At 33.0% G+C, this 15,891-nt stretch overlaps 1 protein-coding gene across 2 annotated transcripts in view; it reads right to left on the minus strand.

The window, feature by feature from the left end:
• The window catches only part of LOC145266434 (stabilizer of axonemal microtubules 3-like), a 65,889-nt gene that overhangs the window by 12,340 nt on the left and 37,658 nt on the right, over window positions 1-15,891 (minus strand). For both annotated transcript variants that reach the window (XM_080122106.1, XM_080122104.1), the window contains exons 3-5: window positions 13,305-13,472; window positions 10,495-10,661; window positions 2,607-2,723 (exon numbers count right to left, since the gene is read on the minus strand). In XM_080122106.1, the coding sequence (XP_079978232.1) occupies window positions 2,607-2,723; window positions 10,495-10,661; window positions 13,305-13,472 (452 nt within the window). The remainder of the gene's footprint in view (window positions 1-2,606; window positions 2,724-10,494; window positions 10,662-13,304; window positions 13,473-15,891) is intronic.

The following is a 15,891-nucleotide window of genomic DNA, read 5'->3' on the forward strand; positions in this document are numbered from 1 at the left end:
AAAAATTGAACTGATTATTAAGCAAGAGTCAACAATTTAAAATAATCATCTTATACACTTATTATTTACTTCCTGGCACATTAGACACAAGGTCAGATGGAATTTTGAAAAGCCAATGCACAAGGTGAAGCGCACTCTAACCTGAAAAAATGCCTGCACAACCCCGTCGTCATTCTTTAAAAGAAGTGCCTCAGATGATTAGCTATAAACTAACTCTTCTAAAAGAGAAAGTAAAATCTGAGAGAGTGGACCTTCTAGGACTGAACAGAATCATAACTATCCAACAGAAGCAGAGATACCTTCAACTGATTGTCAAAGATTTATCCTTGACTGGTTTTTAAAGCTTGCAAAGGAAATAACTCTGTATTAATGTATACAGAGTTACTTCTATTTTTTTCTTAAGATGACATAATTTGAAAATTATTATATACTAGCACACTGCCCGGCATTACCCAGTTGTAAAATATGATTAAATATATTTAATTTATGCAGATTTCGTATTTATTATTTTAGAGCGAATTCTCTACTGATTATTATATTGTACCCAATAGTAGTGATTTCATGAGTTTAAAATAAAAATATAACTTGGGTGTCATTAGCTAGAATCAAAAGTAAAACATTTAGCTTTCCAGCGTGATTTGCTACAATAAAAGCTAAAGTCAGATGGACATCAAAACTTTATAAATTAATGCAGTGTAAGAGATATAAATGTACATTTGTGCATGTATAGAGGAGTACTTTAAGTCGACTTATGCCTGCCAAGTTCCAATTTTTCAATTCTGACTCCTTAACAGCTATTTTTACCGGCTAAAAACCAAATTTGTTCCACAGGTCTGAATACCCTATACATCAAATGTCTTTAAAATTGATCACACTCTCTTGTACTGATTGTTAAGGACGTTTCTTTGACTACAGCATGTTTTTCTAACGCTAATACTGTTATGGATCACTATTCATTTTGTATGAATCATGATTTTGTGGTACGTGTGCAGATTTTGAACCAGACATATCTAAGCTTCATTCGGTTTTGCCCAGAACATGACGTCCACCAACGGATTATGCTAAGTGTCGCCAATGATCAAATCTTCAGAATGATACAAAACAAAAAGCTTTGTCATTGTTTTCATAGCGAGTGCTCATCTGAGCGCCAGTCTATGGTCACCCCCCCCCCGTCCTGACTTCCATGAAAAACGCTCATCTATCTGAAACCACTATCAATAATTTCCCCCCACTCTTTATTTGTGCCTAAACCTAAATGTAGATTCCATGAACAAAGCTTCTTTCTGAGAACTGCACGCCTGTGAAACTCTCTTCCACTTTCCTGCTTTCCAACTGACTACGATATGGTTGTTTTCAAGTCCAATGTGAACAAATTCTTGATGAGCCATCCCCTTAAGTAATCAAATTTCCCAAATTTCCACTACTAACGATGATTATGACATGTTCTCCTTGACCACTGTACACTCATTAACACTTATTCTCGAGTGGCCTCCAGACCTTGATAAGTGGTCATGTTATAAAAAAAAAAAAATTAATAAATAAAAAAGATGGGGGCGGGGTTGTACTATAACCATTTTTTTTTTTTTCATTTTTATAGATAATGTTTTTTCAAATTTTTTGTCAAGAAAATTTGAAGTAAACATTTGTACACTTCCAGCCACACCCGTCACTTACAGAGCAATGATGCATCTAACACTGCATGTAATGCAGTTCTTTTAGGAATCCGATTAATTTCTTATTTAACAAAAAAAAAAAACTACTTCTTCGAACATCTGCAACTGTTTGTCCAACATTAATAAATTCATAGTGCTGTTAGTCTCGATGCTTTCTATGTAACATCTAGTTTTATTTTATTTTTTTTTTTCTTCCTCCAATATTTATTTGAAAGTTGTCTGCTTATTGCCCCACATTGTGATTGGCTGATCAGTATCTTACATCAGATTATAGGCAAACTAGAGTGGTTGACGTCATGTTCCAGGCAATAGCGAGCGGACGGTTAGATATGTTCAGTTTAAAATCTGCACTGTTATTGAGCATCATTCATTTCATATGAATCAGATGATTTTGTTGGCATTCATTTCCTCTATATCTTTTAAGTTAGAATTATTTCTAGAATGACATTAAGAGATATAACATGAAGGTTGCCAACATCCTTAAGTGAACGTGTTTGTTTGGAATGAACTGGATTCAGACTTGGCACACTCAGATTGTCAGTCTGTGTCATTAACCACTTAGCCATGGTCACTTCCCCGCTGCTAATGCAAACTGCATGACACACCCATAGTTAATTCTGAACTATTATTGCAGTTAAAAGTCACTTTGCAAACATCTGTGTTTGTAATCTTTCCTTGCTATTGCCGTATTTGTCATGTGTTTCTAATCAGTCATAGGATCAACCATCATCGATGTTTGCAACAAGCATTTTGGAATTATATGTTGAGCATTTTTCTGTAGTTTTTTTTTTTTTTTAATTTTTATTTTAAGTTGCAATGTTTTAATTAATTGGACGTTAAAAAATAGTGTAGCAAACATTAGAATTTTGTTTCCCATCAGTAAAGTTTTAAAATAAAATAAAAAAAAAAAGGAAAAACGACAAAAGAACTTACTTGTGAGGCACGTGTTTTATGGTTTTTGGTAATCTGGGTATTACTGTACGAAATTTGAATTGGGTGGTATCTCTCATTGGTTGTAGAGTCTTGGCAACTGGGCTGTGAAACAATTCCCTGAAGAAAAAAAGAGATCCATGGAGATTTATCAGTTAGAATATAAATTATCATTTAGATATCCATGAAGATTTATTGGTTAGAATATCTTATTTCACAGCTGATGTGCTAAACATATGTCCTATTCATATCTCTGGTGATGGAAGATCAGGCTGTCTGAAGATATCAGCTTCCTAACTTTAAGGCGCCAAACACTGATGCTAGTGTTTTATCCTTTCCCTTTGAAAAAGTCGATCATGTTCTGCAAAGCCAAAACAAAAAGAACAATTTTTCTCTACAAAACAACCAAACTAAAAATCATGAATAAATATTTGAAGATATAAAGAACTTCAAGCATAAAAAAACTTTTGCTAAAATGATTGAACCTGAAAAAGAGTTTTTCCTCTTCCTTTTAAGACATGAATATAGATATGCAGAGAACTCAGATATTCTTCATTCGGATCTTCATCAGAAATGTCCAGCATCATGAAGTCTTGATAATCAAATAAGCCGGCAGTGATCAGAACTAGTGGACCACCAGAATCAGTTTCTTACATCTATATTAAAAAACTGAACATCCTCTAGGTCACATTTTAACCAAAATATTTTATTTATTCATTTATTTTGCTTGGTAGGTCACCACTTATCAAGGCACAAAGGCCACTATAGGATAAGTCTAAGGTTGATGACAAGAAGGTCAGTCATAGACAGTTAGGTTATCTAAGAGAACAGCTTAATAGAATTTATTCACATTAAAGTTGAAAACTGTCATGTTATAGTAAGCCGAGAAGCAGACATACGGTATTGTGTTCCACAAATGGACAATTCTAGGAAAGAAACTCTTCTCATGGAATTTTCGTTTAGTTTTAGGTGCAGATAAGGAACGAAGGAAGTAGTTGGCAGTTGTTACAGCTAGACAAGTATTTGTTGAGCGATGAACAGTGAAGAACCAGAGATTGGAGCTCAGTCAAGTACATACCATAAAAGTAATGATAGAGCAGAGATAGACTGACAACATTCCTTCTGTGAGAAAGAAATAGGGAGGCAAAAAGGTCATCGTCCACTAAATTTTATTAGTTTTATTTAAAGTACGTGTGTGTATTTTGGGAAGAAGTGGTACGAATGGAATTGAGAGGAAGTGGAATAAAGACTTCTCATGGAAATTTTACGGAAAGCGTATATTTTTATGCAGGATACCTGCATACTAGGATTTAGCTTTAGGTCAAAGTTAATTGTAATGCATCTAAGACCAAGCTTCTATCTTTCCATCATCAACACTCTGATCCCCGTCTGGCATCAATGGAAATGAATGGCTATCGTCTTGGGGAGGTTCGATGTTTTGACAAGCTTCTGGGTCTGATCTTTACTCCTGATCTGAGATGGAACACGTTGCAGCTTGGGGGGGGGGGGATTGTTTTGCCGCTCAAGTGGATGTCTCGCTATGCTGTTATCATGCTAGGGGCAGCTTATCCTGCCTTGACAGAGTTCAAAGTGGACTTTGTAGCCTGGTGGACTGGACCTGTTACCTTAACTGCTCTACATCTATTAAACAAAGACCTCTCATCAATTCTTTCAATATCGTCATACCATTAATGTTTCCTATTTCGCATACATCTCCCTATACAATCCAGATTTAATCTTTCTTGGGGGTCATCAGAGCTAAGCCTGTTTTCAAGACTCATATTACACATTCATTGCATGATTCTTATATCATTTTCTCTCCATACAACGCATTTTCTCAACCCCCACTGGCTATGTTTCACTTTCAGTCATCGTCACATTGCATACATATGTCTGATAGACTCTTCCCTTTGTTTACCATGGTAAGAAACTGCTGGTTAGTAGTTCCTTGAATTTAATCCATCCACTCCCTAACTTTTGCAATCACACTAGAACCTGCTTCTCACTGTGCTACAATGTTGTCCACCACACCCTGATTAACAATCCTATTTTAGTTTTCTTTGTGTGCCCCGGTGAACAACTTCCTATACTTTTGTTCTGCTGATAAACTTATTTCTTCTTTTTCTGTTATATTTTTTCCCTCTATTTTTACTTCTCAACACTTGAGGTTGGGGCAACATTGACAGTATCACATTGGATCCAAGATAGCAAAACTTATGAACAAACTTCTTGATGAGGAAAAATCATTTAACTGTGTTTCACATGAAGACATCTTGTATGCTATACATATGTATGGTGTACTAGAAGAAATAGAGAACTGGTGTGGGACCATGTGCTCGCCTGTTCAACAACAAACACTGTTTCTGTACTTTTCTTCTCTTTCATCTTCTCTTCCAGCCATGTTATTGTCTCTCATATTAGGGATTGCTGAGGGAGTGCATACGAGTTCATAAGTATAAAATAATGAAACAACTCAAAAGAAAACATATTCTGTACATGTCAGTTGGGCTCTGGGTGCGTGTGTGACACCATCTCAGGAAACCACACTCTGAACGCTAGCATACACATTTATGTCTGTCAAGACTGTCAAGGCTGTGTTTATCAGTTGCTCTCAGCACATTTCGATCTGTTCTGAGCCACAACTTGCCTTCTACTGTATTAAACTGTCCTCAACTGTTTCAAATTCAAGATTGTCCATAAACTGTCCCTAACTGTTGTAAACTTTTGCAAAACTTACTCATTCTGTAAAAGAACTCAAATTTATCTACCTGTATGTTCAGTCTGTTGTCTACCACACCTTGATTAACAATCCTATTTTAGTTTTCTTTGTGTACCTCGGTGAACAACTTCCTATACCTTTGCACTGCTGATAAACTTATTTCCTCTTTTTTTGTTATATTTTTCCCTTTATTTTTACTCCCCACCATTTGGGGGTGGGGCAACATCGATAGTATCACATTGCATCCAAATCTATAATGAACTGAAGAATGAGATGTGATCGTTCACTGAAATGTGAAAGGTTACCTTGTTATGAATATTGTACTTCAGAGATCAATCTTTTTTATTTAATGTCGCCATGGATGCTGTTATCGCAGATCTTCAGTTGCCTGTTCCTTGGATGTTTCTGCGAACAATATCATACTGGTTTCTATTTTATTTCCTTCTTTTTCTTCTATTGATTTAACATCATTTTTCCAGGTTCAAAGCTCAGCCGTTTTCTGATCTTATGTAAGCACACTCTACAGTTCTCATGGTCGATTGTTTCCAGATTCCACTCTGTGGAGTCTTGCCTAATTGCTTGCTTCCAAATATTCCTAGTTCTTCCTGCAATTTAAGGCATTCATGTTTCTATAGCGGTTTATTCAAACACATGACCAGACCAGTAAATATATTTGGGGGATTAGCTGTCAAGAGGAGGTCGGTTTGGGAAGATCACTGAGAGAGTCAGAGAGTTAAGGATTCAGTTTTGAACAAAGAAGATTATCATAGAGGCTAATACAACAGTATTTTGGGTCACGGTATAATAGATACACACACACACCATTTAGCGCACGCACACACCATTTAGCGCGCGCACACACACACACACACACACGCACGCACCATTTAGTACAACTTGTCTTTTGTTGTTCTTATAGTGTAATCACTTCCACTCATTTAATGCTACTTTTCTCTTGTTCAGAGGTCAGGCTGTTAAATATTGGCAGGTAACCCTGGGAATGGGTTGCACACACACAAATGGATTCAATGTGAAGAATTTGGGACTTTCCACTATTGTCTAACGAGATACATAATTTGACTCAGAAATATGTGAGAGGATATCTGCCAAAAATTGAAACAATAGACAAAGGAAATACTAAACATTCCAATCGGAAAACAATGTTTTTATAAGTAAAATTGTCACAGAGAAAAAAGCAGTCAGTCGGTCAGAGAGAGAGCCAGATTGTGCCACTATTTCTTCACTGCCTGACATCCGACACAACCATCCACTCCACTCCACATGCCTTTCAGAAATGTCAAAACACAGAGCTGATTTATCAGTGTGAAATAAAAGCAATATATTTTTTGTGGATTAACTGTGTTGTGATTTTTACTTTGCTGTCAGTGTGTGTATATATTTGTACCAGCAACAAAAGTAGATGTTAACATTTATATAGACTGGACAAACACATTTTGAACAACCGGCCAAGATGTTTTCTGATCTTATTCAAATGCACTGTACAGTTTTCATGATTCAGTCAGTTAATTGTGTCCAGATTCCATTCTGTGGAGTCTTGCCTGATCACTTGTTTCTAAGTTTTCCTTGACCAGCGAATCTTCCTGCGATTTAAAGAATCCATGCTTCTCTGGTTCATTCATTTTCCAAAAAAAAACAAAAAAAAAAAACACTTGATCTGCAACAGAAAATGCAATCCTGAAATAATCACTTTGTAAAAGTTTATTTGAGATTGAACATAAAGAATAAGTATTTCACCAGGATCATTCTAGGAGTAGTGATTTCAGCTTTGACTCAGCAGTATACTCAGTGAAATCACCACTGAAACCAATGCTGTATGGTTGAAATGACATACTGTGATTGGTTTCACCTGTGGTGCATGCATTGTAGTATGACCTGTTTACATTGTATGTCTCCATGTGTTGACAATAGAATCAGAACGAAAACTATTGGTCATAGAAACGAAGATGTGCATTGGACTTTCAGGTTTGATCAGTCTTGGGTTCATTATCACATTATTGTTTTGATTGATGGCCTCCAGTTTTTCACTTTTGACTTTTATATTATTGCTGATGCCAATGAGGTTGTTGGTCGTCATTGATCTCCATGCCATAGGTTTTCATTGTCATTTATAGGTTTTCATAGTCTTTTATAGGCCTTCTATTAGGTTGAGCAGTTCTTGTTTAATAGCTGCAAGTCCATTGATTCAAAATGTAATTGTCCTGCCTCCAATGCTGAGTTATACTTTTATGTTCTTCTACTGCATCAGCCATGATTCCATGTAAGAAATTTTGATATTTGTCATCATTGTGATATGACACTAATCTCAGACAAAATAAAGGAAAATTATCTTTCCTCGTATGGACAAGTACCTAGACGAAATGGACAACGCTGCTCTGAAAATGGGATTCAGGCTGGAGGTCTCTGACAAAAAGCCAAAAACACGGCCAAAGCGAAAATGATTAGATTATCGGACTTCATCATAAGCTTTTGACCAGTAATGAGAGAAATCTGCTATGAACCCTGTGGTTTGGGATTCCCAAAGAATAGAGATAATTATGACAAATCTAATGGAAAATTTCGAATTTGCCATTTTCTTAGCAATTTATTATGGGAAGAGAGACTTTGCTTAATTATTATATTAGCTAAGACTAACCTTAACCGCATGACAAAAAAATAACATGACCGAAAAATACCCCTGTTTTGCTTAGTCAAAGTAACAATAACAATCAACACATGAACCGAATGGTTTCTTTTTTTAATTTATATTCTAAAATAACCAAAAACTAAATCAATTCTAAAATAACCAAAAACTAAATCAATTCTAAAATAACCAAAAACTAAATCAATTCTAAAATAACCAAAAACTAAATTAATTCTAAAATAACCAAAAACTAAATCAATTCTAAAATAACCAAAAACTAAATCAATTCTAAAATAACCAAAAACTAAATCAATTCTAAAATAACCAAAAACTAAATCAATTCTAAAATAACCAAAAACTAAATCAATTCTAAAATAACCAAAAACTAAATCAATTCTAAAATAACCAAAAACTAAATTAATTCTAAAATAACCAAAAACTAAATCAATTCTAAAATAACCAAAAACTAAATCAATTCTAAAATAACCAAAAACTAAATCAATTCTAAAATAACCAAAAACTAAATCAATTCTAAAATAACCAAAAACTAAATCAATTCTAAAATAACCAAAAACTAAGTTAATTCTAACATAACCAAAAACTAAATTAATTCTAAAATAACCAAAAACTAAATCAATTCTAAAATAACCAAAAACTAAATCAATTCTAAAATAACCAAAAACTAAATTAATTCTAACATAACCAAAAACTAAATTAATTCTAAAATAACCAAAAACTAAATCAATTCTAAAATAACCAAAAACTAAATTAATTCTAAAATAACCAAAAACTAAATCAATTCTAAAATAACCAAAAACTAAATCAATTCTAAAATAACCAAAAACTAAATCAATTCTAAAATAACCAAAAACTAAATCAATTCTAAAATAACCAAAAACTAAATCAATTCTAAAATAACCAAAAACTAAATCAATTCTAAAATAACCAAAAACTAAATCAATTCTAACATAACCAAAAACTAAATCAATTCTAAAATAACCAAAAACTAAATCAATTCTAAAATAACCAAAAACTAAATCAATTCTAAAATAACCAAAAACTAAATCAATTCTAAAATAACCAAAAACTAAATCAATTCTAAAATAACCAAAAACTAAATTAATTCTAAAATAACCAAAAACTAAATTAATTCTAAAATAACCAAAAACTAAATCAATTCTAAAATAACCAAAAACTAAATCAATTCTAAAATAACCAAAAACTAAATCAATTCTAAAATAACCAAAAACTAAATCAATTCTAAAATAACCAAAAACTAAATCAATTCTAAAATAACCAAAAACTAAATTAATTCTAAAATAACCAAAAACTAAATTAATTCTAAAATAACCAAAAACTAAATCAATTCTAAAATAACCAAAAACTAAATTAATTCTAAAATAACCAAAAACTAAATCAATTCTAAAATAACCAAAAACTAAATCAATTCTAAAATAACCAAAAACTAAATTAATTCTAAAATAACCAAAAACTAAATCAATTCTAAAATAACCAAAAACTAAATTAATTCTAAAATAACCAAAAACTAAATTAATTCTAAAATAACCAAAAACTAAATTAATTCTAACATAACCTTAACATAACACGAAACTAACATTAAAATAAGTTTTACTTTACAAAGACTTTTTACTTATGTTCTTATTATGAAGAAGCATCAAAACAAAACAAAAAATCTCACAAAAAATATAAATCCAGACAATCCATCCTAAAATATTTTACAAATATTTTTTATACTTAAATCAATGTTTTATATTCCATCCTGAGCAACGCCATGGACATATCTTGCTAGTAAAGAATATTTGGTAGCTATTAGGCACAGTTGGAATCTCAATTGCCACCTTTGCATATGAAGTAATACTAAATTTAAGGCTTTTAGTTCTAGTGTTTATATTGGTGCATATCTTACCTAGTATAAGTATTAGTTTAAAATATATTTCTTCAAGTAGATCTAGCTTCATGCGTAAGCAAGATATATGTTAGAAAAAAGGGTCATAACGGGATTACCGGGTTGACCTGCCAAGAAATAAACCAAATTTGTGAGAATTAGAAGCAATGACGTTTGGCTAGATATAATGTCAGACATGATTGGAGTGTGATCAATAATGTGAATATTATGTAGAAATTCGACACACAAAAATAAAAACGCATTTTGAGATTAGTTAAATTGACAGAGAATAATAAAGCCATGAGCTTATCAAATAAGTCTCTCTCTCTCTCTCTCTCTCTCTCTCTCTCTCTCTCTCTCTCTCTCTCTCTCTTTCTGTTTATCTGTTCTTTTCACCCTTTTTTGAACTTTCAGCACTAGACGACCAACATACTAATGCAATAGAATCTGCCGAATCAGGATAGGCTTGCATCATCAGCAACATACTGATCTGAGGTGTAGAACGCCAATGTTTCTCAACATAGACAAATGCCAAAATAAGCTGAACAATCGACAATGATAAAAAGGAGCTTGTGAGTGTATAAAATGATGAGGAAACAAGAAATAAAAAAAAAAGGCTGCTTACTTATTGACTGCGGCATTTTTGCTGAGTTCCTTTTCACGTGGCTTAAAACGGCGATGATAGACCTGGTTTGTGGTCAAGTAAGGCTCGTTAACATCAAAAATGCCCATATCCGATAGGTCGACGATTCTACTTTTCAGTTTTGGATTTATAGTTGATGCAGTTCCATGCTGTAAAAAAGTAAATCTGTTATGAAATCTGTTTCATAAAATAACAGATGTTCGGTACTTCTTTTATCAGAATATTCAGGGTGGTCACCCTCCCGCCAAATTTTAAATCACTTCACAGACAAATAATTTTGTCAATGTCTTAAAATAGAATACTGTTACTAAATCTGAGAAGGAACTGCTCAGAACACCCTTTCCTACCTTGACAGAATTATAAGCAGCTTTGAAACCTAGTAGGTGATGTCCTTTTTTCTCACAGAAGAGACGTTATGTATCTATTTCTGCTCTATCATTATTTTCATGGCAATCTATGCCTCCCTTCCTACAAAACTTTCCCGACAAGCACTTGTCTATTTATAACCACTGTCAACAATTTCCTCACTCTATATCTGTGCTTAAACCTAAATGCAAATTTCATGAACAAAGTTTCTTTCTTAGAACTACCCGCCTGTGAAATGCTGTTCAACTCATGCTCTCTACTGATCCAAGTTATGACAACAGGACTATTGCCAGCACCCTCAAAATCCAAATCTGGACGGTTCAACACTTGAGGGCACAGCTCAATGCATCTGACGGCCCTTTGGAGGTGGTGGGGGGAAGCCTAAGGTTGAGGATACCGTCAGGAAGTCCTGGATCAAGGTGTTCATCAAAAAGGACCAGGCAATCATTGATGAAACTCTCCAGCGGCCTATTTGGTAGATTGCCAGCGATTTCAACGTCTCACACACAACTGTGAATGCATATGTGAAGGAGGACTTCAGGTGCCAGACAAGTAAGATCTTGACTGAGAGGACAAAGAATGCCAGGTTAATCAAGTCCGTCAGGTTGCTAAACAAACTGAAGCATCCCAAGAAACCAAACATGCTCTGGTTCTTTTCAGCCGAAAAAACTTCTGCCAGATCCAGATGCACAACAGCCAGAACCATCGCTGGATTGCCATGAATAACAGGGGCGTGCCCAATGTGATGAAAACAAAGTTTCCAGACATAGTTATCATCTTTCAAGTGAGGGCCACATCATGCTACCTCACATTTTCGAAATCGGCTTGAAAGTCAACACCAAAGTGTACCTGGATGTGCTGAAGAGTGTGGTGATCCCATGGTGCAATCAGGTGGCCACTGGTAGAACCTGGATGTGGCAGCAGGACACAGCACCAGCCCACGTCCAAAGAGACCCGGGCTTGGCTTCAGGAGTGCTACGACTTTGTACTCTTGTTTCATCAATACCCATAGACGGATCAAGGTAGACACATAAAAGGACTGATTTTTGGATATTAACTGAAGTGAAAAATATGGGTCTTGCTTGCAGAGATGTGGAAAAGAAAAGTCGATCTTCTGATCTACCACTGGATTACTTAATGGTGAACAATAGACATAATATTGATAAGGAGGAAAAATGAGAAGAAAAATGTGAATTAATGTCAAGACTATAAGGTCGTCAACTCACTTTTCAAAATCTTAGAATATATATATATATATATATATATATATATATATATATATATATATATATATAATAATAATAATAATAATAATAATAGTAGAGATGTAAAGTAAAAATTTACAAAAAGTTTTTATTATTCAGCAGAATACTCCAAAGCTGGTAGCTATATATATATATATATATATATATATATATATATATATATATATATATATATAGTAGAAATGGTAATTAATAAAAACCCGAAGAAAGTGCTCAATACTGTTGTATGTAGAGTAAATATGTGTTTTATTTTTATTACCGTTTTTTTTCTGTTCAGTTACATTTTTGTTTCAGCTACGCGACCTTTTTTTGGCCATTATGTAGCCTCCTCAGACTTTACAGAAAAGTTCGTTTATGGTGGAATATCACCATAAACGAACTTTTCTGTAAACAATATAATATGTGCATATATTTTTGTATATTTTTAAGATTATCATAAAAACAACAATATAATATATGCATATATTTTTGTATATTATTAAGATTATCATAAAAACAACAATATAATATGTGCATATATTTTTGTATATTTTTAAGATTATCATAAAAACAACAATATAATATGTGCATATATTTTTGTATATTTTTAAGATTATCATAAAAACAACAATATAATATGTGCATATATTTTTGTATATTTTTAAGATTATCATAAAAACAACAATATAATATGTGCATATATTTTTGTATATTTTTAAGATTATCATAAAAACAACAATATAATATGTGTATATATTTTTGTATATTTTTAAGATCATCATAAAAACAACAATATAATATGTGTATATATTTTTGTACATTTTTAAGATTACCATAAAAACAACAATATAATATGTGTATATATTTTTGTACATTTTTAAGATTACCATAAAAACAACAATATGATATGTGTAGATATTTTTGTAAACGTAAAAATACACTTATCGGTGATATATAAATTTTAATTTGATTGGTAGTTTAAAATCAATAAAAATTTATTTTTTTTATTCATACCAAGAATGGAAAACTGTTTTAAACAAAAATAAGTATAAAAAAGAAAAGAAAAAAAGAGCAGTTAAAAAATCGTTTTTTGGAATTGGAAAATTAGCACAATTTGGTTCTTGGTTAGAGATAACCTAGGTATATTAATTAAAGGTGTGATTGTTTTTGGGAGCATCTTACCTTTGTTGAACTCGCTTGAAGACCATCATTCGGAAGAAATTGACCCTTTATGGAGATGTCATCAAAAAGATAATGGTCTTTGATTCCTTCTTTGGCATCAAATTCATCCTGTGTTTCTGTCTTCTGATAGCCCATAGATAATGGTTGTCGCCAGCTGCCGGGACCCAGCTATGTTCAAAATAATTAAGTGGAGACAAATTTGAGATAAATAAAATAAAAAAAAAATATTAAAAAAAAATCATCAACATCGTCGTCGTCGTCGTCGTCGTCGTCGTCATTGTTGTTGTCATCGTCATCCTCGTAGTTAAAAATTCTGATATTCTGAGCTTGCAATATTTCATCCTTTTATTGGTTTTAGCATTTATTTTACATCTGATGGTCAGCTTTTAATCCATTTGACTTCCAAAGTTACCCATCTCTAGCCACGTCTTTATTTATCCTTCTTTCTCTCAAATTCATCCTTATCACTTCTTCCTCTGTCCCTTGGGCTTCTTCTTCAAACTGATCCTGCTACCACAACTGTTCTACATCTACTAACCCAAGCACTCTTACCTATTCTTTCAATGTATAAACAATACCCTGATGCTAATAAAATTAATTCAATTAAAATCTTAAAGTAAAAAAATCTTATTGTAAAAATAAATAATTAAAATATTAAATCAGAATATTAACAATTTCTCTTATCCTTGTGTGGCCCCGGAACTTGATAAGTGGTGACCCATCAGAAAAAAAATTGATAATTGGTATTGTGCGTATATGTTACAGTGCTGAAATAATAACATCATTATTTAGAAACCCGTTCTTAACATAGGGAAGAGAGGGTGTTTTATAACTATTCTGTACTTTCACCTAACAATTTAATAAATAAAGATATCGTAAAAGGCCTTTTATCTGGTAGGTTGAGGTATTCATTCAAGTCTGGGAGGGTGGACCTTTTAGAGTCCTAAAAGGTCCACCTCTCAGACTTTATCTTCCGTCTTTCAGGTGGAGTAATATTGCTGGCTGCCTGAGACGCCCTAACTAAGAAATGCCAATGGAGCTGCCCAAATAATTTTTAAAAGGTCAGAGTGCTCCTCTTTTAGGAGTGCTGGCTTAACTCTTTCCATTTTCGGACCTTCTGTCATATCTTCCTGCAGTGGGAAGGAAGTAAATAATAGAAATTTATGGTAGTTATGGCTCCAGAATCATGATATGTACTTCATTAACATACCTTTGCTAATGCATAAAAAAGATGTGTTTGAAGGCGTGTTTATGCAGGAATTATTCAGTTGTTGGAAACAGATAAATAAATAAATAAATAAATAAATAATGATAAATAATTCAAAGAGTTCAATAATTTTCAGTAAATATTTATTTACCTTGACTATAGATGGTATACTTCCTCAAATATTTGGGGGGGGGGCATCCCCCATTTTCAAGAGGTAAGAAATTTTGATCAACTCTCCGTGCTTTTGTTTTTCATTTGATTTAAATTGGCTGTTATATTTTTTGTTTTGTTTTGAAACGCTTTTTTGAAAAATTATGCTAATTGTTGAGAGGAAATAATTCTGTTATTTTTTTATAATCTAAGTAATTCTGTCCAAGGAAGATAATTAATTCGTTTGTGTTGTATAAGGAAAATGTTGGAAATCTCTCCTCTATTGTTAATTTGTAGTTTTAATTTTTCTATCAGTAATGATTCTTTTATTCTCAGGTTTCCTTGATCTCTCTCGATTGCTAATACTTTAAAAATTATATTTCTATTGGGATCACGGGTGTGTGATATGTGTTTATAAAAAGACAAGGTCTTGGTGGTGATGTGTTCTTTGATTCTGATATGCAACGGCCTAATTGTACTTCCAATATGAGACATATTGCATATGGTGCGTTGGATTTGATACACTGAATATGGGCGTTTGCACAGTCCTGTGTTATTTATGGGACAGTTAGAGAATGAACATGGTTTGTTCCTAGGTGTAGATTTGGTTTTAGGTAGGTGTTGTTTTAACCTTGGATCGGTGTGTGTGAGCTGTATGCCCAATTGTTCTTTGCGAATGACTTTACGTATGGCTGTTGTTATCCTATCATTGAAATGTGGTATTTTGAGAAAGCATGTGTTAGATGGTGTGTGTGGGTGGTTTTCAGCTAGATGTCCAAATATGTTGTAAAGTTTAAAAGATTGAATGAATAATCTAATTTATAAAATATAATAAAAATATTTACATAAAATATAAGAAAGAGCATAACATTAATAATGGTGAGAAAAGTTACTGAAAAATCTTACTTTAAAAATACATAGCAAAAATATTAACAATGCCATTGTGATACTATCGACATCCCTCCAACCAAGTGTTGAGAAGTAAAAAGAAGAAAAAAAAATAGCAAAAATGAGGAAATAGGTTTGTCAGCAGAACAAAGGTATAAGAAGTTGTTCACAAACGAGCACAAAAGGAAGCTGAATAGAAGTGTTACTGAAGCTGTAGCAGTGATTAGAAAAAAGGACCGGACAATAAAAGAAGATATATTTAAAATTAGTTTGTAGGCATTTTTTGTTTTTTTAGTTTTGCCACAGTTTACAACAGTTGGAGACAGTTTTGGGTTGTGGTGG

This window comes from Euprymna scolopes, chromosome 41, assembly GCF_053919585.1.
Source record: "Euprymna scolopes isolate OS-2025 chromosome 41, ASM5391958v1, whole genome shotgun sequence".
Classification (NCBI taxonomy): Eukaryota; Metazoa; Mollusca; class Cephalopoda; order Sepiida; family Sepiolidae; genus Euprymna; species Euprymna scolopes.